Genomic DNA, 23,317 nt, shown 5'->3' on the forward strand with positions numbered 1-23,317 from the left:
GGCTTTACAAGAGTAGGCTGCTTCAGTGACTAAATATTTGCAGGGTTGGGCCTTGAGCTTGTGCAGTGCAATGCAAATTCAAAGTGCTGTAAATGTTTTTAGTAGAAGAATTTTCCACTTCAGAGTGTAAGGAAAGCAGGGCGAGTAAAAGGGAGATAAAGTTACTAAATCATAAGATTATAGCCGACATAATATGTGTCTGAGCAGCAGGTACGTGTGGATATGTATACACACATATACCTCTAATATATATGAAGATATCTGTGGACCTTTATGGATATAGCAACAGATATGGGTAAATACACATAGTGCTCTGTTTCTGAGTACTACATTCCAATTTTTCTATTAATGAAAATGTTTGGTAAGATGTTTAGTAATAGTGCCAGGAATGAGATTCTTGTTCCTTTTAGTTCTCCTGGAGTTTAGTGCTAATCATAATAATACACTTATAAACAAAGCCTTGGCAGAACTGTGAATTTAGAGTTTAATATTTGAATTATCCACTGCTTTCTCTCGGTTCCAAAATCCAGCAGACAAAATCCCATCTCACAGCTGTCAGTACACAGTTTGGGTCACTCTAAAAAGGTTCTGCATGTTGCTGGGAATGTTCTGTGTGAGTCTTTTTCCAGTGAAACTCAGCACTTTGCAGGGCTTGATTGCTGGATCTCTAAGGGAAAAAATCAATTTACTTCTCAAACACCATCTTATATATTCTATAGCAGGAAAATGGGCATTGAATTGATCTGTAGTGAATTTAGACATTGAGTTCCTTGCGTTTTCCAGGTTCCCTGCATGTTACAGGTTTGCATGTGCTTTTGGGCTGATTTGCAATATATACAAATATTTAGTATGTGTTTTTAAAATATATAAAACATATTTTAAAATACACATGCAAATATTGTGTGTATATGTTAGATATCAGAACAGGCATATACATATATGTCATATATACAAAAAATATGTGTATTTATGTGGTTGTGTGTATATGTATGTATATTTATAGATGGATGTACCATCAGCAAGGAGGGGAAATTTTTAAAATACAAGTGATTAATAAACCTTAAAGTGACAGAAACGTCTCAAATCATGTATTGGTAAATCGTAGCTGTATCAGGCTGTGCTGGGGATTTCAGCTCTTGCAGGGATGTACTGTCTGAGTGCTTCAAGGATGAAAGGTGAATCCAAGGACTGGTTGCCTAAAAATATTATATTAACTTAGCAATAAAGTAGTAAGAGCTTCTAAAATGTACTGTTCTGGTTTTGAACCACAGCAGCTTAAGAAAATAACTCATAGAAAAAGGCTAGTAGGAGATTTTATTTCCCCTGGGCCCCAAAACACTACAAAATACAATCTCAACACAACCAGTTTTGATTAAGCAAACTCTGTCCCCATGTATTTCTGAAAAGAAAGGCTGTGTCAAGTGTTGACTACTGTCACTCTTCGTACATGTGAGATTGTATTTCATGGCACTTTTCTATTGTGGGCAGAAGCTGGGTCCTACTGTAGTCAAAATTAAAAGAGAATAGCAGCCCAAATTGAAAAAGCAGAGAGTTAGGTTCCTGAAATTTACTTCTGGTGCAATGCAGTTGAGCCTGTCACTTATATTACAGTTGGTAGCAGTGTGCTTGAAGTTCACATTCTGGGACTCACAGAAATCTCACGTTTATTAAAGAAAAAAGAGGGAAATGGCCAGTTTTTGTGGTTGTAGAGAGAAAAGAATATTCACGTGTGTTGTAATTTTTAGGGAAATGGTATGATCTGTGCAGGAGCATTTTGCCCTCCAGCAGTCCTGCCTCAGCCCGGGCAGCAGAGCTGAGCTGAGCCAGCAGAGCCCCAGCTCGGGAAAGTGGCTGGAGACCTGTTTGGAAAAGGTGGATCCTACTGTTTGTGACTGAATAACCTCACAAAGGAAATGTAACACTTTGGCAATGGTTCTATTTTGACATTTATTTTTTGGAAAGTCCAGCTGGGGTGTCTGCACCAATGCAGGAGGGCTCATCATTCGCACAGACTTACCCTGCTGATGACAGCTTAATAAGCTTCTTCTTTTTGTGTTTTTATTCAGTAAGCTTGTTGGCTTTTGTGTAGAGGCTGACCTCTGCTTTTGCCCTCCCCTGCTGCCCCAGCTCCTCTGAAAGGGGCACCTCTGTCCCCATAATTTGTGGTAAAAGGGAATTGTAAAGGGAGGTGAACTGGCCGGCTGTAGGGACACGGGCTCCTACAATGCAATGTAACTTTCACAGGGCTGACCCTGTATGCCCAGTGTACCTAAAAACTGTTGGGAGTCAGTGGGGATTTTGGGTGCAGAAAGACTAATGCAGGACTGAGCCTTTATGAACAAGAAAATCCAAACAGCAAGGGAATAATTTGGTGAACGAGACTGCTCGAAAGAAATGAATTACAGCACATGATGTGAGAACAGGTCAACATTTCATATCTGGCATACATTTTTCTAAACAGACAGAAAGGCATCCCAGTATCATGACTGTTTGCTATTAGATTCTACACAAAAATATATTGGGGTGGCATTTAAATGCAGTGACTCGAGATAGCAAAAAGATGTGGGATTGTATTTCTTTCCATTCATTTAATTGGAACCATACTGAAAAAGCGTATGAAAACCATCACTCTTCAATATGTCTGAAGTGTAGCTTTGTGACGCTGAGAATGATGTCCAACCTAATAGAATTTCAGATAGAGGAGATATTTTGGCTCATCTTTTGCTTCCAGCTATATTCAGTTTCCCCGTGTGGTTATTTGTCTTGTTATTGTATGCACCAGCTATCTGCTTCTTACTTCACTGTCTGGGAATACAAACCATTCTGTCTCATTTCTGACCTTAAAATGGATTGGACAAAAACAAAAGGAAGTTAAAAAAATGTTTTGGGTAGTGCCCTTGTACTTGTTTCTTGTGTTGTGTAAGTCAGCGTTTTAAATGGAAGGCCTCAGTATTGCTGCCTGGGAATATTTTGCATCCAAATATATTCTGTACTTTGTACCATCTGTGTGCTGGGTGGTGGTTCATCAGCAGGGGACGAATGTAACCATTTCAGATGCTTCACTGGCTGTTGGGACTTGCCCAGTTTGTAATCATGGTAATTGCCCATACAAATATGGCCATGTAATTACATGTGCATTTTTGCATTTAGTTTCAGGAGTTCATTTGGAAAAGTATAAAGGCGGCCCAATAAATCCTTCCTATCTCAGACTTCTGTGCTTTTATAACTCTTTATAATTATGTAGTAACACTGTATATGAAGAGGTTTCATTTAAGTAAAATCAATAAAGAGCTCAGGTTAGTTTATAGATGTAGTCAGATACTTGGGCAGTGAAGACTTTTGCCAAGGTACAAACTGGACACTAAAATGAAATAATTGTGGGCAAAATTCCAGCTGAGAGCAAACGTAACTTGTTATTACTATTAACATTCATGGATATAATAGACAAAAATAGGCACTGTAATGAATTTCTACTCCTGTGATCATATGCACATAAATAGATAGTGAGACTCATTATTCAATATTTTTAGTGTAAATGTATATATGTATTATTTTTGTATAATCAAAAGAAATGGATAATCGTTGTTTGTCTTCTGTGTTTCTATTCCCAGAGTTGTTTTCACAAATATTGACAATGTCTGATGGAGACTGATACCTTTTTTTGTATTCAGTGTTACTGTGAACCAACAGTTACTGCAATACTGTCATTTCCCAGTCTGGATTGCTTGCTAATTTCCCTTATGGCTTTTTTCCCAGTGGATAGTATTACTGTGCTAAAGACAAGAACTGAATTCTGCAGATGATACAGAAACAGATGCTAGATTTTGACACTCAAAAGTGAGGGTTTTCAAATTTGCCAAGCTTTAGCCCATCTCCTTAGTGTGCCCACACACAGGATGGGTGGGAAGAAGCTGGTAAGGACTGCAGAATCCAACCTTCCCTGAGAAAATAATATATATTGTAGTACATATTTTCATTTGAATCAGCTTTTGGTTTGCTTAAGCAGTTGTGCTGGTTGATCCTCTAAGATTTAACTACTGGCAATAAGCTATACAAAAGTGGTGCCACGGATGATAAGGAAAATGCCCAAGTGTGGTCTGAGTGGCTCTAGATGGAGAAATCATTGCTGTTAGTATCTTTGTCATGGTTGTGGCAGTAAAGACAAATGTCTGTTTTCCTACTTCAAATGTTCATGTTGGCATCTCTCACAAATCCTCTTTTTGGCTTGTTTTAAAATAAAATCTTTTAGCTCTTTTTTTTTTTGTTTAGGTTAATGTCCGCGTTTAAGCAGCTGTTTTGAAATACAGTGCCATTTTTACACCAAAAAGAAAAATTGTTTACTTCTTTTACATGTTTGGCACCCTTTTTTCCTTTAAATGTAGACAGCTACAGTCAAAACTAGCAGCATGGCTCATAACAAATCCCATATTTGCTGACTTTAGCCTGGTCTTTGCTTTTCTGCCTGGGGAGGTCACAAGCTCTAGGAATGTGCTGGGTGCTGGAATCTGCTCACAGGGGCTGTGTGCAGACTCAGCCACTCCCTCCAGCCATGGCACTCTGCTTTGAGATCCCAAATTTTATGATTTGGGATTAGTTCCTGTCCTGGCTGCCTGAGCCTGTCTTCCTCTGCAGTGCCCTCAGCACTGAGGAGCCCCCTGTCATCTTTCCTGAGCTTTTTAAAACTGACAGAGGTTTGAAAAATCAAATTTCTCAAGGCAAGGCAGCAGAGGAGTAGCAACAGGGCATTTTTTTCAATGCTGCATTTTCACATCAAACCTTTTACTGTATGTTTTATTTGACTGGGGGCAGAGATTACATTTAATTTTATTTCTTGTGCATGCTGTTCTGGCTGGAAAGTTGTGATCAGATCTTATCTGGCTCATTTAATATCTTCTCTGCCAGGGCTTGGCAGGGAGTTCATAAAAGCCTGTCCCCCAGCCTTGTCAGACATTGTCCCACTCCATATAAAGCAAGACAGTCTCTCCTCCACAGTCTTTAAATAATCTTCTAGTGCAATTATTTGTGCAAGTGGAAATAATTCAAAAATCCTTGGAAAGCAAATAAAAGAAGAAGCTGAAGCATGGCTGAAATTGCCATTTAAATGCTTTTAAATTGTAGAAGCTACTGGCAGATGGTATTTTGGAGTATTTGCCCTGCTTTAATGATACTGTACACAGAAATTCATCAAGTATAGTGAGAGGCAATTTCTGGCTGGCAAAAGATAAACGTTTTCAAGGTGCTGTGTCATTGAAGTACACATTGCCACTCAAGGCACAAACAGTAAAATGTAATTTCAACTATTTACAGTATTTTTTAAGCATTAAGTCAGTATTATTTAGCCAGGTATTGTGTAGGTTAAATTACCTCTCCTCAGATAGTTTTGTGTTTCTGCATTCTTAGATATGTTAAATTATTATTATTGTTGTTTCTTGACATATATTTGTCATGGGTTGACCCTATCTGGATGCAAGCCATTCTCTCACTCCCCTCCTCAGCTGGAGAGGAGAGAGAATATATTTTAAAAGGCTTGTGGATTGAGTTAAGGAGAGGGAGAAATCATTCAGTAATTAATGTCATGGATGAAATACTTGACTTGGGGAAAAAATAATTTAACTTATCAAATCGTAGTAGGGTAATAAAAGATAAAACCAAATCTTAAAAACATGTTCTACCCACTCCTCCCTTCTTCCTGTGCTCTGCTTCCCTCCTGATTTCCCTGCCTCCTTTCCTGAGCAGTTCAGGGGAGTGGGAATGAGGGCTGTGGTCAGTTAACCATAGGCTGGTTCTGTGGCACTTTGCTCCTCAGGACAGGACTCCTGAGAGTCTTCCCCTGCTCCAGCATGGGTCCCTCCCAGGGGGGACACACCTCCATGAACACCTCTGGTGTTGAGACCTTCCCACAGGTTGCAGTTCTTCATAAGCTGGTCCACAGTGGGTTGGATGTAGCCCACTGGATGCAGTCCTTCAGCCGGTGCTCCCTGCAGGGTGACAAATCCTGCCAGAAGCACTGCCCACAGCCTCCTCTGGGAACCCTCCTGCCAAGGTGCACTGCACTGATGTTGGCTGTGTTGTTTTCAGCTCTATGGCTATTGCTACCAAGACAGCAATGACATCCCAGACACACTGACCACCATCACTGAACTGGGCTCGCCTTTGGAGATGATTCAGCTTTTACAGACTTCCTGGGAAGACAGATTTCGGGTGAGTAACAGCTGTTTTATAAGGATCTTTAGGAGAGTAAAAAATAAATAATATTATTAAGCAGAGGTTGTGTACTCTTCAGCACAATTCACATTTATTAAACATTTGTTTTGCATAAGATTACATCTTGGTTTAGAAGCAGTATTCAGCACTCCCCTTCTGTAGTTTTTAAGACACTGTGTTATTTTGTCTGTCAGTATTATCTAATTGTAACCAGTTATATGGTTTTTGCATGATATCTCAAAACATTTCTTACTTGTTAAAGCTTGGGGCCCAGGAGTTTTGGCATTGTGCTCTGCAACTGGGATTTAAACAATAGAAGGATGTTGCATTTCTCTCCTGATCCTTATCATAGGTTTGTTTTATAATTGTTTTCTACTGCTTCCTGCTCTGTTCATTTTTTTCCTGGGGGAAGAATGAAATAAACGTACACAAATCTCAAACCCAGTTTGTCCAGCGCACTGGCAATTTACCAGGAGCACGAAGGTCACACTTAATTTGTCCAAAATGAAGCCAGACTGCAGCAATGCTTTGATCAAGACAGCTGTCTGGCTTGGTGTGTGTGGGGATGTGTCGTTGTCTGAGGTTCACTCCCTAGGACGTTGAAAGGCAGCAGAGTCTCCATCTGACACACTTTGGATTGCTTGATTACGTCTGTGCCAGAAAATTAAAAGTGCGCCTGAGAGAGCTCTGGGTGGAAAGAGCAAGGTGCAGCCCACGGCTGTGCTGTTGCATTCCTGCCCTCTCTGAAGGCTGTGAGCAGGATTGGAACCTGCTGGAAATGGTCCCTGGGCCATGCTGCTGTCTGGATCCTGCCTGGGGACAGTGCAGGAGAACAGCCTCGGTGCTGGTCAGACCTGGCCAGAGACCATGCTAGCCAGTGTGCATGGGGGATTAAGTTTCTGTGCCCAGGAATGTTCCCTGGCAGAGTTTATTTTACTCATACAGCTGGAGAAAGTTTTGTTGCCTGCACTAAGCTGCAGCTCCCTTTTCCTGAGAGAATCATGGTCATGATAAGCAGCAGAGGTACTCAGCAAGGTTCCCAAAACACAGGACCACCTGCCTTTAGCTCATCTCATCCATTATTTGCATTCGCAAATAATGCACTGTGAAAGCAATTATGTATAAAGTAAATGACCAAGAGATTATGGGTAATAAAAAGAGAAGTTTCTTTCCAGTGTGGCTATTTCTGAGTGAGCAGTTGCAAAGGAAGATAAAGGAGAATTAGATGAAAACCTTCAGAGGTAGAATTACAGGTGAAACATTCCTGTGGCCACTGTAATGAAGTCCTAAATAATGACATGCTCATTCCTTTGTCTAGGATGCAACTAATACAGAAAGGAAGGAAATAAAATTGTCTTCTTGATATGTGAGATCTGTTTGTGGTCCAGTCCTGAAAATGACTGCATAAATCCATGAGGTCATTCCTACAATTGACAATTTCCTTGTGTGGATGGGCTGAGCAGTAAGCTGTGTAATCCATAGGTGTGTGACACAGAGCAAAGCCTTCACCTGTGTGCTTAAAGCTTGTTGTAAGGGGGCACTTGCAGTCCCAGCCTGCAGCAGGTCTGCACAGCAGAGCCTCTTGGAGTTGGGCAGAGAGGTTGCTGGTGCGGGAACAGGGGGCTTTTTGGCGTTTGAGAAAAGGCAATAATTTTGGGTGACAACCTGTGGGTTTGCTCAAGCTAAATTCTGGGTTTGTTGGCATTTGAAGATACCTATATTATAGGTTGGCTTGGGCTGGATGGGCTTTTTCTCTACAGTGTATTGCAGGATAACACAGACATGAGTTCTGTGTCCTTCCAAGGGGAGGTAAGGGTGGTCAAGTTTAGCATCCCAAAACCACACTGGTATGCACCTACAAGCACCTCCATTTGAACTATGGTATCCTGCAAGTAGGAGAAAAATGTTATTGTCTGGTCAGGAGAAGGATTAGGTAGAAGAGTGAGATGGTTCTAATGTCCCACAGGTGAAGGGTCTATGAGAGATAACTTCGGCTGTGCTCAGCTTTCTTACCAAGGATGCGTTGAGGTGCACCCTTGGGGGTAATGTTTAAGCCCCTAGACTGAATTAGGGTTTAACTACTTCAATGCACATGCCCTTAACATTGTCTTTTAATAGAAAACAAAGATTATATATAGAAAGTAAAAAGCCTGCTAAACTGAATATGGCCTGTTATTTATTTAATACATAAAATAAAAATTCCAGTATTTAACTGTGTTCATGTTACTGCTACCTTTGGATTAATAGGTTACATAGTGGACTCTAAAGGAATGCATGAATTGAAAACAGGACTTTGGTAAGGAGGCTGAATTCGATGTTCATCAGGGCTGCTGCTTAGTAGGAGTTACTCAAGTTTCTAATCTGTAGTGGAAAAGTGAAACATCAGCACAGAGCTCCCGCCTCAGCCTCAATGTGCTGCAAGACAGTCCACCATAGCAGACCCATCAAGGCAGAGAGACATATACACTTAACCTGAGGCATGGTGCAGGGTTACACGGGACCTGTGGAGCTCCTCTTCCTGGGAATTTGCTTCCCTCTCCCCTGGAAAAAGGAAAAAAACAGAGGAAAAAATTTATAAAAACAGTCAAGAGGCAGGATCAGTATAGAGGCAATACAGACACTGTCTGCAGTTGGATCTCCAGGCATGGGTGCAGGGCAATCCAGCCAAAATTTCCAGACCTGGAGTTTATAAAAGAGCAGGATCAGACTCTGTGGTCAACGCCTGTGCATAAAGTGTTATTAAAAGTTAATGCTTTTATTTCTGTTAAAAGTAAGAATAGCAACAATGAACTCTGCTTCAAGAATAGTGTGGGAAAGCACTTGTAAAGAAGCTTATTTTTGTTTCAAGTCTCTCAGGGTTTTACAATCAGCTATGCCAATCCTGTGAAAAATACCTTGGTTGCAACATTTGGTTTTGAGGGTAAGTTATAATGCTTATATTCAGTCATAAATTTATGAGCATATCTTCAGCTAAAGTGGTTTTGTTGTACACTTTGCACTGAGAAAACAATGTGAGGAATCCATGTTTTTGTGTTTCAGATCTGTCTCAGCTTAGTTCGGCTTCTGCATTACTTAGCTCACTCTCCTCTTGGCTCAGTGACATTACTGGATTTTCGCCCTCGGCAGTTTGTGATCGTGGATGGAGAGCTGAAGGTGACAGATCTGGATGATGCGAGTGTTGAGGAGAGCTCTTGCACCAGTAACAGTGACTGCTTCATGGAATTCCCTGCGAGAAACTTTACCCTGCCCTGCTCTGTTGAGGGACGGTGTCAGAGCATGAATGAAAAGAGGAATCTCTACAATGCCTACAGGTCTGTGGTCAGATAAAGCCATGTAGAGTTAAGGGTGGGCCTAGAGCTCCAGCATCCTTTACAGTTATTCACATCAATGAGCACATACTGTCTCAGAACCAGTGCCCAGCAGTAAGTGAAACCATGAATAATTGTTTCATTTGTGAAAATACATGGCATTTATAACATTTGAAATATTTTGCATACTCTGAGTGTGATTCACCACTCAGTCTAATTCTGTGTTGGTTGAAGCCCACTGAATTCTTCTCAAGCAGAGATTTTCATAGGAGTGAAGCATGAGCACTTTCGGAGCTTGGGGCTCACAAGCTCTGTGCTGCGACAATTGCAGCAGCTCTTTGGTGTGAGTTAAGAGGGGTCATCACAAGTTTTGCACCACCAGCTGAGCAAAGGGCTGGCTTCAGAGGGAGACTTAGAGCTCAGTTCACATCCTGCCCTCTGGTTCAGTGCTCCTTTCCTTGCTGGAGCTTGCTGTGGTAGGGTGATAACAGCCCCAGTGTGTCCCTGGAGCTGCTGGGACCACCCTCAGCTGCTGACATTCTGGGTCTAAGCCCAAACCTCTTAAAGCAAGGGTGGTTTTTTAACCTTCCCTCCCAGCCCTGGATCTGTGTGAGGAGGTGCTGTGGGACTGACTCCCAGTGCTGTGCCTGCAGTGGGGGACACTTGGGCAACGGGCCATGCTGGACCAGTTAGCCCCGCTGAAGGAAGCGTTCAGCTATTACAAATCTTCCAAATTTGATTCTAAAGCTGTGGTCAGATTTACAGCTGGGTCTTTCTGGGCCATGGCTTTGTGTTTGTGGTCTTGGCTCTCCCCCATCAACAATCACACCCCCAGAGGGTAGTGTGGGATGCTGGGGAGCCATGTCACTGCTTTCCAGGGAGCCAGTAGTGGATGCTCAGTGTTGTGCTCATCCTGCCATTGCTGCTCTGTCTGACGGGCACTGCTGGGATGGGCGGCCGCTCTGGCTGATCCAGATGGGAGGATGGAGATCTCAGAGCAGTGTGCTCATTTCTTAGGCTTCCCTTTCAAGTGACATGCCATTCACTGCCTTCCAGACCACAGTGAAGAGAGGCTGCTCCAAAGAGAGCCTTCTGCTTTGGTCGCAGGGCACTCACCAGCATGTGTGTTGCATTAGCTGACCACACTGAAATGGGCTGCACCACATGACAGCCATCTGCAGTTGTGCAGCACAGTATTTAGTGTGTCCTGCAAGATTTTCCATTTCCATTTGCTTGGCTTAAAGATCTTGCTTAGCTTGCTAGCTTTTGGTTAAGACTGTTTTACTGTTTCTGGGTAAGAAGCCTTTAATAGGCACCCATCCATCTCGGTTGTAAGTGGGGACATGTCTGTGGTGTGGTGGGCTTGTGGCAGGTTGCTGGTCATGCTGAAGGAAGTGGTCTTTTTCTAATACAGTTTTTAATATTGCCTTTGAACTGCTCTCAAGTGTGTATTTCATGCACAGTGCCCCAGTGTTCTCAGCCCCTGCTTTGCCTTAATTCCGTAGAGACATGGGGTTTTGTTGAACAGTGTGGGAGGCTGTGACCACCCATGCTGAGTTACATCAAGACCTATGCACTTGTCTCAGAAGGTGAAATCCTCACTTCATTAGGGATAGGCTGCTAAGTTTGTTATTTTCAAAGGTGCACTCTGTTGCTGTAGGCTTAAGAGGTTGCCCTCTGAAGCTGTTACATAGAAGTGAAAAGCAGCAATATGTCAAACAATGCATAAACCCCTTGCAATTTTAAAACAGAGCACACCCTAACCTTGAAAGCATATTTAAGCCTATCTTACAGCTTTCTTTATGAGGTAAATAATTAAAGGAGAGAAAACATTTAGGAGAAACCTCTGCAAGAACTGATCTTTTTGGCTTTCAGATGGTTACCTCCTGTCACAAATGTGTCTCACTGTTTTTTCCTCCAAGTGTTTTGGGGAACAGTTTTCAAAGCACTGGACAGTTTTGAAAGTAAACAAAATTAATATTTTGAATTATTAACCAATGGCTGAGTGAATCCTCCATCACTGAGAATTCTTAAATTAGTGTCAGATAGTTCTCAAAAAGAAACAATTTGTAGAAATGAATGTAAAAGGATCTGACAGTGTGTGTTATGCAGATCACAGGGGATACCACTGGCCCTGGAATCGATGAATAACAAATGTTCTTGCAATTAAGTTGTGCAGACTGCAGTGTCTGTACATGTCAGGATCTCACATGTGGGTGTTTGCAGCAGAACAGTCGCATGTTTCTGTGGCCCTGTAGCTACGGAAAAACAATAACCTCCGTGACTTGCTTCCAGCCAGCATTGAGCAAACTTAGTGACAGCTACTGAATTTTAGCAAAGAACTATTCACAATCAGTTGGACTCTGCTTTAGGGATAATCTCTAAGCAAAAACAATGAGCTCAAGTTTACCAGACAAATTATTTGTTACAAATGTTGTGCTGCTCTTCAGATTTCTGTATGTATTTACATTGGCTGTTTCATACTCATCGTCAGGAAAACCTGCCAGTGGATTATCCCACTTGGGAAAACCATAAACATTATTTTGGTTTGGGATGGAAAAGGGAGTAACATTCTCAGAGCAATTCATTGTATAAATAGTGTCAGCTCAATAATACCTGCCTCTGTGATCAATTTTTGGTATCAGTAACTGAATTTTCTAATTTGTGTTTATGTAAAGCATCTGTTGGTCTCCCTCCTGAGCATGAGTCCCTGGGAGTTTCCATTTGACAATGTGGTTTCTGTATATGAAAAACTGTTTACTTTGCTTTGCAAGTTAGAGGTGAAGCAGAGCAATTTCCCAATTGTGTTCCTGTGCTTTTCATTAGCTGATATTTATGTCCGGTAGTTCTGTTTATATTGCCAGATCCTGACCTGTCCATCTCGATCTTAGGTTTCTGTGACCCTGAGTTAGTTACAATAGGTAGTAGTATTGGCAGAGTAGTAGAACTCTGAAGGAAGAATATGAAAACTAAATGTACTTCAAGGGAAGGTAATGGCACATTGTTTTTTCTTTTGTAATAAAAACCATTAAAATAGATTTTGGAATCTCCTTCTCTGTAGATATTTAAAAGCCACAAGGACACAATCCTAAGTGTTCTAGGGAGCCCTGCTTGAACAGGGAGGCTGGACTAGCTGACCTCCAGTGGTGCTTTCCAGCCTCTCCCATTCTGTGATTCTACCTCTGCCAGTGAATACCTACATGAATGTACCTTGATTATAGATAAATGATAGGAACAGAGAGGACATTCTGTATTCCAGCAACGTTAAACAATAGAAGGTGGCTTTCTCCTGGCACTTAATTTAAAATCTAAGAAAACTGTAGTAAAGAAAATAATAAGTTCCTTTATTAGAAATGAACAGAAATTGAATTTATGCACTTTCAAGGTTTGAAAAAAAAAACAAGCCCAAGATTTATGGGGTTGATGGCATCCTTTTAGTTTGTTGAAGTACAGACAGCTTTGCAAATACTCACAATCCATGGGGCTTCACAGCAAATTGCTGTATTAATGGAACATTTACACATAGGTACAAGGCAGCCTTGTATGTAGCAGCGTGGTCTAGGTATGCCAGACAGCTGTGTGTGAATAGTCTCAGCTATGTATTTATTTGAGTATAGAATACCATTATATTTCCTGTATAGGTCAGTGGCATATAAGCAATAGGAATTTTATTCCTTGTGATGTTCTGCAGTTACCAGATGTTTGTAAACTCTTGTAAAAAAAAAAAAAGTCAATATTGGTTACTTTTCTATTGCAGGTTTTTTTTTACCTATCTTCTTCCACACAGTGCTCCATCCTCACTGAGACCATTGCTGGATAAGATAGTCAATGCAACAGGTAATCACAATAAACATAGTAATGCCAAGCAGTTGCGTTTTTAGTGTAACTATTGTGGTTGGGAGGGAAGGTTGCTGCTTTTGTGCTCACTGCAATAGAACTAGATTATTTTTCTATCCAGAATGAAATTGCTCCCATACCAAGAAGGCAAGAATGGGCCCATACATCAGAGAAGTCCCATTTTTAGATTTTATCTAGGCTTCACAGAGATATTTATTTCATCCTGACACCTCAGAGTGAATTGCATCAGAATGCAATTCCTTGTGGGGTCTGAAAAACTTCTGTCCCTGAAAAGGGAAATTTTAATGATAAAACCCAGGATACTTTCTCATTGTCAATGATATCAGTGGTGTTTTATACCTCAGAAGCCAGCGGCACAAATGGCATTTCCATAGATCTTCACTGATTACCAAGGTAGTGGCTTTGAGACAAGAGTAGTTGCCTGTGACACTGATTTGAGGGTTTTTCAGGGCCTTGCTCCAGTGTGCATCTGAAGGGAAAATAAATGATGCTGGGCTATAGCTAATGAGCAAGCAAAGCTTTGGAGTTCCCTGTACTGGCTGATGTTGATCCCTTGCGGGGAGTTCTCTTCAGTGTTTTGTGCCTGCAGGCCTGGGGCTACCAGCTGGATGAGCCAGCCTCTAGAATGCCTGGGCCATGTCAGGTGTGAGACTTGTAGGAACTCAGGGATTTCCTGCCCGTGTCACCACCCTGCCGTGGAGCAGGGCACCACGGGACTCCCAAGCTTAGGGCTTCATTCAACTAAAACCTTGCTTTGTCCTGTGCAGGATGCTCCTCATCTAAGTAATTCTTTTCTTCTGCTTTTTTAAAGGAGAACTGCACTGGGGAATAGATGAGACAGCTGCTCAGCTGGAGAGAGTTTTGGATCTGTATAAGAGTGGGGAGTATCTGCAGAACACAACCCGGGTGCCAAAAGCTGGTAAGTCATCTTCCTTGAAATTTAAAATCTGAGATTTTGTCATTGTTGTGGGGTTTGCAAGGGCTAATGTGCAGAAAGCAAAGCTCAGTGGTCCTTGAAATCATGCGTGTGATGATATTTCATCTGCTTTTTGCTTCCTGGGAGCCTCCTGTAACTCTTCTCACTCTGTGATGTAGCTGGACATCCATAAGTGTGAGCAGGCTGTAATGGGAATAAGGAAATCCAAAGGGAGTTCTCCATGACAGATTTATGGAAAACATATTTCACCACATCCACACACTGCTGTTGCAGTACCAAAACCTGCCTGGACATATACTGGGGAGAATCCAGTCATGAGGCTGTAACCCCCCATGGGCTTCCTGGGACTTAAAATGAATTTCTTGTTACGTAAGTGTTTATTGATTGGAAGAGGAAGTAAATTTTTACTTCCTTTGCAAAGGAAAAATAGTGTGTCCCTCATCTTCTGCCAGCAATAGAATGAAAAAATAGAAAAAAAGAACAGGATGAAAACAAGCCTGAATAACAGTATCTTTTTCATAACATGTCTGTATGCTATTCAAGCTGTGGTACAAAGTGGTGCATGTTCTTCTTAGAAGGATAGCTGTGGAATTGTACATGTCAAAGAATATTATGTGTGCTGGAAATGACTGTTAAGCCCAACAATTGTAAAAGCTGTTTTGTAAATTATTTTTGTGTACGTACAATGTTCATGTCAAACTGTCAACATAATTGACTGCAAGTTGATAGGAAAATTATGGCTTTGCTGCAAAAGCTCAGTAAAGAGGGAAAGATGGGTTCTAAATGAAGATGAATGTTGGCACAGGGGGTTTGAAAAGTTCAGTGAAGCATTTGCTCAGTGAAAGAGACACAGGAGCCAAATTCATTCTGGTTGTGGCTCTGTTAACCTCAAAGAGCCATGATACCAGGGATGAATTTGACCCACTTATCAGAATAATTCAATATTTATTTTTGTTGTAAAATTGGCGGGAAACTTGTTGCAGGTGTTCATTTAACTTTCTAATTTTCAGCTTTTCATCATATCTGTGCTGAGTGATACCTGTCAACACAGCGAAATTATTTTCAGCAGTACAATCAATAGTACAAATGTCCTTTGTTGAAGAAGTGCCAGGAGAGCTGAAGTTGTTCTGTGATGCTGGTTGATTCCAGGTTTCACTGCTGTATCAGGATGAGGTGAAGGTTTTGAATTTTAGATATCTGTCATGTTTATAAAGACTCACGGGGAGAGAAGCTTTGGACAGCAGTAGTCAGAGTATCAGTGCAGGTTTCCACGGATACGAAGCAGAGTTCCGTGTATATTGAGCTACTGTAATAATTACACATTTTTTTTGTTAATTTAATTCTGTAGAGTCCTTGATAATGTAACACAGAATTCACTACACCCATGTTCATGGCTGGTAATGCCCTGCTCTGCAAGGAGCCTGTTTTATTTGCAGGACACTGCTAATGGACTTAGGCACTTCACAGTGTGACCAAAGATGTTGAAAATCTGTAGATGCTTTATGTAACGTATTGGATAATGTGCATTAAATACTGTGAGTCTAATATTTAATCCTTGATAGGAAAATGTTCTCAAACAGGGACAAGCCTGAGGAACTGGGTATGTTACTAGAAATTACACTTAGATTAGATGTGTTCTCAGACTCAGCTGCCATGCCTTTAAGATGTGCAAGCCTGTTTCTAGTTTGTTTTAAGGGCACTTTAACCAAACAGAAAAGGTGTTGTAATCTATTTCTATTTTAAGACTCCCTTTCCTTGCCATGCAAATATGAAGAAGTTATATAACGAGGGCTAAAATGTGCCTATATACTCACTTTCATAATTTTAATTCAAACCATAATCTTTCCTCAACTGATATTTGACTGATATCTGATACTAATACTGTGTTGGAATTAATTTTTAAAATTTTCAATCCAGAATTTTCAATTCCATAAATTCCAATTTATGGAATTATAAATTATTAATTAGAATTTATTCGGAGATAATGGAATGAGGAACTCTCCTGTGGTCCAGTGGAGTTGCAGGAGAGGATGACAGGTGTCCTGGAAGGGAGTGGTGTCCAGGCACTCTTCTACCGGCAGGATGTTCCCAACTGAGATTGCATCCTCACCACTGAAACCAAGGCTGAACAGCTGAGCAGATGGAATACTGTGTATAGATCTTGGTAGAGGGGTAGACAGGGATGAAAAACAACAACTGGGATTATTTCCCAAGCTGTAGGTTGAAGTCCTGCTTTGGCCCTGTTTGGACAAAAGAATATTTTTAAGACTGCATGATTTTTTAAAATGTTTTCTGTGTTGCTCTCCAGCATAGACAAAGTTTAAGAAGGATGTTTTTCAGCCCATGATAAAATGAAAGGGGATCATTTGGCTCTCAGGCCAGATTGGAGTTAATCATCTTTGCATTCATACCCCAATGGGTGTCAAGATGGGGGAGGCACAAGTTTGCATCCATTTTGCTTCAGATGATAGAACTCTCACAAGGTGACTCACTCCCAGGACTTTTGCTCTTACAAATAGTGGAAATGACAGGAATTTGTGATGCCAATCTCCTGGAATCTAAAGGTTTAGTGACAAAATAAGGCCTTTCTGGTATATGACCTATTTTGAAATCCTAAAAGAAGAGGAGGAGAATTCAGATCCAAGAATTACTAGGTTTTGTTTTGGTTTGGTTTTGAGAAGAAGCTACAGAAGGTTCAGGTAATAGAGCTTCAGAATTTGTCTTAGGTCTTAAATGCTTGGAATTAGGCATTATCTTGGATAGATCATTGTAAATTCATAGTAGGAAAGACAAGATCATGATCTTGGGCAAGTCATGTAAGGCCATAACTAAAACATTAACGTTGAGGAAACAGTATGTTATCTATGTGAACTTATGTTTTTGAAAGGAAGACCTCCTCCTATGAACACCACAAAGTGAGAAAGGTGATATTGATAAGCAGTAGGGAAGTGGCACGAAGAAAGTTCTTGTCGGGCCTAGTGTTCTCATAAATAAAGTTTAACAAGATGACATAGTCATATTACAGAAGGTCTTGGATATTAAGCTTTCACTGTGCTTCAGTTGTAAAGATTTTATAGTGCTGTAAATTATATTATGCTCTGGACTTTGGTTTAGTATCCTAGAGTAGAGGCGTGGGAGACATTTGATAGCTGTGTATGTGTTCTGCAGTCATAAATCACACTGCTGTTCACGTTGATATGGGAACATTGCAGCGTTTAAAACAACACCAGGAACAAATGCTTTTATATTCCATTGGCTGTTGGCCTCTCCTGCTGTAATCCAGAAGAATGTGAATTAAAACAGGACATATGTTATCTAAAAATGATTAAATCATTCCATTAATTATCCAGATTAAGGAGACTATAAAAAAACTACTGATGTTCATCAGTAAAGTCATGCCCCAGTATCAAGGTTTTTATTACTTCAATCAAGAGACAGTGATTTGTACTGAGTATCTGGCCCTTGAGCTAAGCCCCAGCCCTTCAGTTAACTCAGAATTTACTCAGAAATGTGTGAAATCAGCTAACACTCATAAATCGGATAGCTTTGTTATTCATTAAAGCTAATAAATGACCCATTATTTGGTCTGGGGGTGTGCAAGCCCACAGAAAGCTGTAATTAGCTGCTGTTGTTAGCTTAAAGCACATTCTCAAAGCTAAAAAAGCTGGAAGGCTGGATATAAAGCAAAGACACGTTGTGTTTTCCTTTGTCTCAAGACAATTTGGCAGGATTATGCTGTATGTAAATATTTACAGTACAACAGTGTTTTGAAAAAAATATTCTGCAGGATCACTATAGCAACCTGCTTAGGAATCTGTAAATGTACCCAAGAATTATTGAAATCAGGAACAAACTGCAGCCCAGATTCCTGCTCTATCAAAATATATTATAATAAATCTTATCAGCTTTATATTTTTTTAAATTATTTTTATTCATGTCCCTTTGGTGTCCCTTTCCCAGTGCCCTCAGGGCTGAGGGGGAAAGGAGCACAGGGCAGAAAGTCTCCTTTGCACCCTGCCTGGCTGGGGGGGCTCTCCTATCAGGACGCAGGCAATGCTAGCACACAGAAACACAGGAGCAGGTTCCTTTGCAGCCATGTGGGTCTGTGCAGCTCTGCAGTGACAACAACCAATTGCTTGTTGCTCACTTGTATCTCCACCACTGTGCAAGCCATTTACCCTGTTCCCTGAGCAATGTTTTGCTGTTGCTAAACTTCTCCCTGTCCAACTTGGCACTGCACAGCAAAATGCTTTCTGCTGAGGTCCTCGGTTCCCTTCCAGAACACTAAAGAAGTCGCCGAATGTTTCTTATAAATCCTGTGGGCCTCTGTCTTCAAGCTAAATGACCCAACACGTGACCCTAGGCAACTTCTGGCTTGCCCCTCATCAGCATCCTTGTTTTTATGATTGGGTGGACCACATTCAATGTAGGACATTTTGGGCTTGTTGCCTTTGGTAAATTGGTGTGTGCCACAGAGGTGGCTGTGGGTATGGAACAGCTCCCTGGGATGTGTGGCACGAGGCAGGAAAAATGCTCCAGCTGTGTCATGTGAACGGGAATAAAATGTAAGGGAACATGTTGTTCCTCTGGTTATTTATTTGTGTTTCGGCGACGGCCTGCATGCTGATTTAAATTCGGCTCTGCTGCCGGCACAGTGGGAGCGCACAAAGAGCCATGAGGCCTGGCCTGGCCCATGCTCAGGACACGGGAATGCTCCCCACAGGAGCAGAGATCTCTCCTGCTGTGAGGGAACACTCCCCACAGGAGCAGGGCTCTCTCCTGCTCTGAGGGAACACTCCCCACAGGAGCAGGGCTCTCTCCCGCTCTGAGGGAACACTCCCCTCAGGAGCAGGGCTCTCTCCTGCTCTGAGGGAACACTCCCCACAGGAGCAGGGCTCTCTCCTGCTCTGAGGGAACACTCCCCACAGGAGCAGGGCTCTCTCCCGCTCTGAGGGAACACTCCCCACAGGAGCAGGGCTCTCTCCTACTCAGAGAGGAACACTCCCCACAGGAGCAGGGCTCTCTCCTGCTCTGAGGGAACGCTCCCCACAGGAGCAGGGCTCTCTCCTGCTCTGAGGGAACACTCCCCACAGGAGCAGGGCTCTCTCCCGCTCTGAGGGAACACTCCCCACAGGAGCAGGGCTCTCTCCTACTCAGAGAGGAACGCTCCCCAGAGGAGCAGGGCTCTCTCCTGCTCTGAGGGAACACTCCCCACAGGAGCAGGGCTCTCTCCTGCTCTGAGGCAGAGCCATGCCTGCCAGGCCAGCCTGGCTTTCCCAGCAGTTGGGATGTGTCAGGCCTGGCTGAAGGCAGAGTCCATGGGACAGGCCTGCCCGTCACTCCCTCAGACACACCAAAATGTCGATCTCTTAGCAAACCGTGCACAGTGCTTTGTGGGGCCTGCTGTCAGAAGCGTGTTTAAATGTGAGGTATTGGAACATGAGGAAAAGTTCAGAGTAAAATGAAGCATACTAAAAACATCAGTGTGTTATTGTCTATTTTGGATCCAGTGCTGTTCTCCAAGAGCTCCCTGGGAATCAGGAGGGGCCTGTTTGTAGAGCAAAACGCTGCTCAATACCACTTTTTGCTGCTATTGGCAGGATCAGGCTCTTTCTGCTTACTTGCGAGCAAAGCAATTAAAAGCAATTCCAGAGTTGACTGCCAGTGTTCCTCCTGAGACTGGAAGAATAAAGGAGGGAGAAAAAGGAGCAACATGATTTTTCTCTCAAGGATGTACGTGGTTGTGTCTCTGTCATTAACCCACAGTGTATTGGCAGGTGATAAGAGAACTGGGCAAATCTCCAACAAGTAGCTGTAGTTGGTAGTAAAAATGCAGTCTGGCTGCTGTGGCTGAAATAAATGGTCATTAGGACTGATTAAAGTCAGATTTAGGGTGATTCAGGCAGGCTAAAAGGGGGAAACCGCAGGCGGTTTCACATAGTTTATTATATACTTGTGGAGCTCTTTATATGATTCAGTCTAGTACAGTGAAAATGAGTATGTTTATAGATTGTAGTCGGCTTTGGGACAATGCAGGTGGTTTTTGATGGAAAAAAAGATAGAATAAGAATTTAAAGCATTGGCTGTTTTTTTTTTAGCTCTTGCACTGGACCGTGATGCTGCAGATTGCTTTTAAAGATGCCTCTCTTACTTGTCACAACAAGTGGGTGATCTTGGTTTGAGGATCAGTATGGCCATCATGGGGATGTGGCTAACATGCTAAGAAACTTCTGAGATTTTGGCCTGATCAAAGCAGCATGTTTTGATTGATCAGAACAACCGTGTAAAAATATTTAAAACTATAGAAGCTATCACAAAACAAAACTTCTGAGGATTGCCTGGCTTCAGCATAGCAAGGTATCTTGTAGCTCCAAAATGTTTACAAGAAAAAATGCTTTGGAGTAGAATCTATCTGTGTAAGTGTGAGCTCTTGTATTACCTCCCCTGTGTTAAACTCTGGAGTAAATGCATTGTAAGTGACATCAAGATCAGGCTTACTGCACTGCATTTAGTTGCTTCAATCCTCTCAAAATTAGTAGATGGAGGAAAGGGGTTTTTTTTCTGCTGATACCAGTACAGATGCCTTGCATTTCTCTGATCTATTCCTTGCCATTACCTTGATAGACTTTATGTACTCTCTGTCAAGCTATGTGTATGTACACAAAAGTGTAAATTTATGGCTGCATTTATAGTATTAGGCAAGCATTTATTGGTTTTAAACACCATTAGTCTGGAAATTGACCAGAACTTTGACCTTTTTATGATGTGATTTACTGCTGTGAGCCTTCAAATTCCAAGGACTCCATTTAAGCAAGTTCCAGGTCTTGGCAGGACAAAAACTTGGGCTGGAGCTGTCTTTAAACCATTGGAGTACTGCTTAATTGAGTAGCTGCACTGTGGTGTCCAATTTAAATGTGGAGGGGAAGCCCAGCTCTCCTGAGGGCTGGACCTAATGTCACTCCTGGGAAACATCTCAGTGGAGGAGCATCCTCAGGAGGGTCCTTCCTGTTCATATGAGAGGAGTGCCTTTCTTCACAAGTCACACAAATAAGGGCTAAAGGATAAGCTCCCTAAATGAGCACTATGCAAGTAAGAGATTCCAGGGATACTTGCCTTTACCATGCAAATGGCCAAGGCAGCTGCCTTGCTCTGCTGGAGATGGAGTGCATTTTGAAGAGAAGTGCAGTTTGCTTAGACCACCACTTGATTGGTGTTGCAATGAGTTTCTGATCAGCTCCGCCTGTAATAGTTTAAGAGAGGTTCCATGTTGGCTTCCCAGGGCAAGCAGGAGTGCCTGGCTGGTGTGGGAGCAGGAACCAGGGTGCAGGGCCATCACTGCTCTCCACTCCTTGTGGCTGCCTTCCATTGGGATGCTCCTAAGGGAAGGCACTCCCAGGCAGCCATTGCTGCTGTTTGCCATGCAAGGGGGGACAGGGGCTGCCTTCCTGCGTTCCCCTCACTGCATCCTCCCCTCCCTGTGGGCAGCACAGTCCCCAGATTGCAGGTATCCAGTGGCTCCTGCCAGCGGGAGGTGCTGTCAGAGGCTGCCCTTGTGGAGCCCAGCCAGTGTGGCTGTGTGCCTTCCCTCAGATTCCAGCGGCGGTGTTTCCACCTGCGTGGTGCTTGGTGATCTCCCAGCCAAAGGAAAATGCTCTTTGCCTCTGTGTCACACTGCCATGCTCCTGGTACTTGTTTCCCATGAGTCACTGGAGATGGTTTTGGCTTTCCCTCATGTCAGAACTGGCAGGGAGCAATGAGAAGGGACAGCCACAGGGCTCTTCTGAGTGGTGACACTACCCTTGCATGGCTGTTTCCATCCTCGCTTGCAGACTCAAACCAGGACCTTGCCATCGCAGTTACTGCTGGTCCAACTCCGTTGATTAATGTGTCTGAGCTGCCCAGATGATTTACCAGGCTTGGTCACCTTGAAAAAGGCAATGGAAAGGGAGAACTTTATCTCCTACCTCTGAATCACTGCTGCTCCTTTGAAGTCTGTGTATGTCAGCTGAGAGCCTAACCCCTGAGAGCTGTGTTGGGAGCAATGCTGAGGAAAAGGGAAACACTTTAGGCCTATTGAGAGGCATATCTGTGCTCAAAAGTTTAAATATTTTAAATATTAAATAAGAGTCCTCAAGGTGGGCTTCTCCCTTGCATGAAGAAAAACACATGATATGATGTAGGGCTGCTCTCTTAGTGTGGTGATGGTGTGCTGAGGGATGCTGCAGCTTCCTCCCAGCCCCAGTGTGGAGCCTGTCACACTCCCAAAGTGCCCTGGAGAGGACCTGGGACAGGCTCCCTGCTGTCACAGAGAATCAGGCAGATGCTTCATCTCCTGCTCTGTGAATGCCCCCTGTGGCATGGGTCTTGGCACAGTGCAGTGTGAGGTGGCTGTTCTGTGGTGTGCAAAGAGGAGCTGTGGATAATCACATTTTATATCCAGTCAGCATAGCATGTATGCTGATATAAATGGTTACATACGGTGCTAACTACAGGGAATTGATGGGGTTTTTTTTGCTTTTAATTTGTACACATCATTTTACTGACCTAGGCTGTGAGGTACAAATCAATACTCAGCAGTTGCCATGTGAAGAGAATTTTCTGTTACATTCAATTATTGTTACACTACAGTTGATACAGAAACTGGGAAAAAAGGGACTTTTACCTAGCCAACAGTTTGATTTATGCTCTGACTTCTCTTCAGTACAAATGCATAAATATTTTTGATGGAGAAATGACCAGTCATAATGTGGAACTACATTTTGAAATTTTTTTTTCTTGTGCATGAATCTGCATTTCCTGAATTAAAAAAACTTTTTTGCTTTTGATTTAACTAGGACATGATCAGCTCTGATTTTGCTTCTTGTTTGGGAATGTTTCTTATGATACTTTAAATGAGCTAGGGCTTAAAATAGAATGTATTTACTACATTTGTTTCCCACTATTCCAGACTGTGTGGTGAGAATGAGCACGCGTGAATGTGCACTTCTTTTTCCAGTTGAAATATTGACAG

General features: G+C 42.4%; 1 protein-coding gene across 1 annotated transcript in view; it reads left to right on the forward strand.

Annotated features, from left to right (window-relative positions):
• PKDCC (protein kinase domain containing, cytoplasmic) overlaps nt 1–23,317 on the forward strand; it is a 35,763-nt gene that overhangs the window by 8,470 nt on the left and 3,976 nt on the right. Inside the window, exons 2-5 of the mRNA XM_054279950.1 lie at nt 6,079–6,201; nt 9,244–9,515; nt 13,270–13,349; nt 14,182–14,289. Of these exons, the coding sequence (XP_054135925.1) occupies nt 6,079–6,201; nt 9,244–9,515; nt 13,270–13,349; nt 14,182–14,289 (583 nt within the window). The remainder of the gene's footprint in view (nt 1–6,078; nt 6,202–9,243; nt 9,516–13,269; nt 13,350–14,181; nt 14,290–23,317) is intronic.

The sequence above is a fragment of the Melozone crissalis genome, unplaced genomic scaffold (genome assembly GCF_028551555.1).
Source record: "Melozone crissalis strain CALT ecotype California unplaced genomic scaffold, PUWL_Pcris_2 ptg000027l_1, whole genome shotgun sequence".
NCBI classification, from domain to species: Eukaryota; Metazoa; Chordata; class Aves; order Passeriformes; family Passerellidae; genus Melozone; species Melozone crissalis.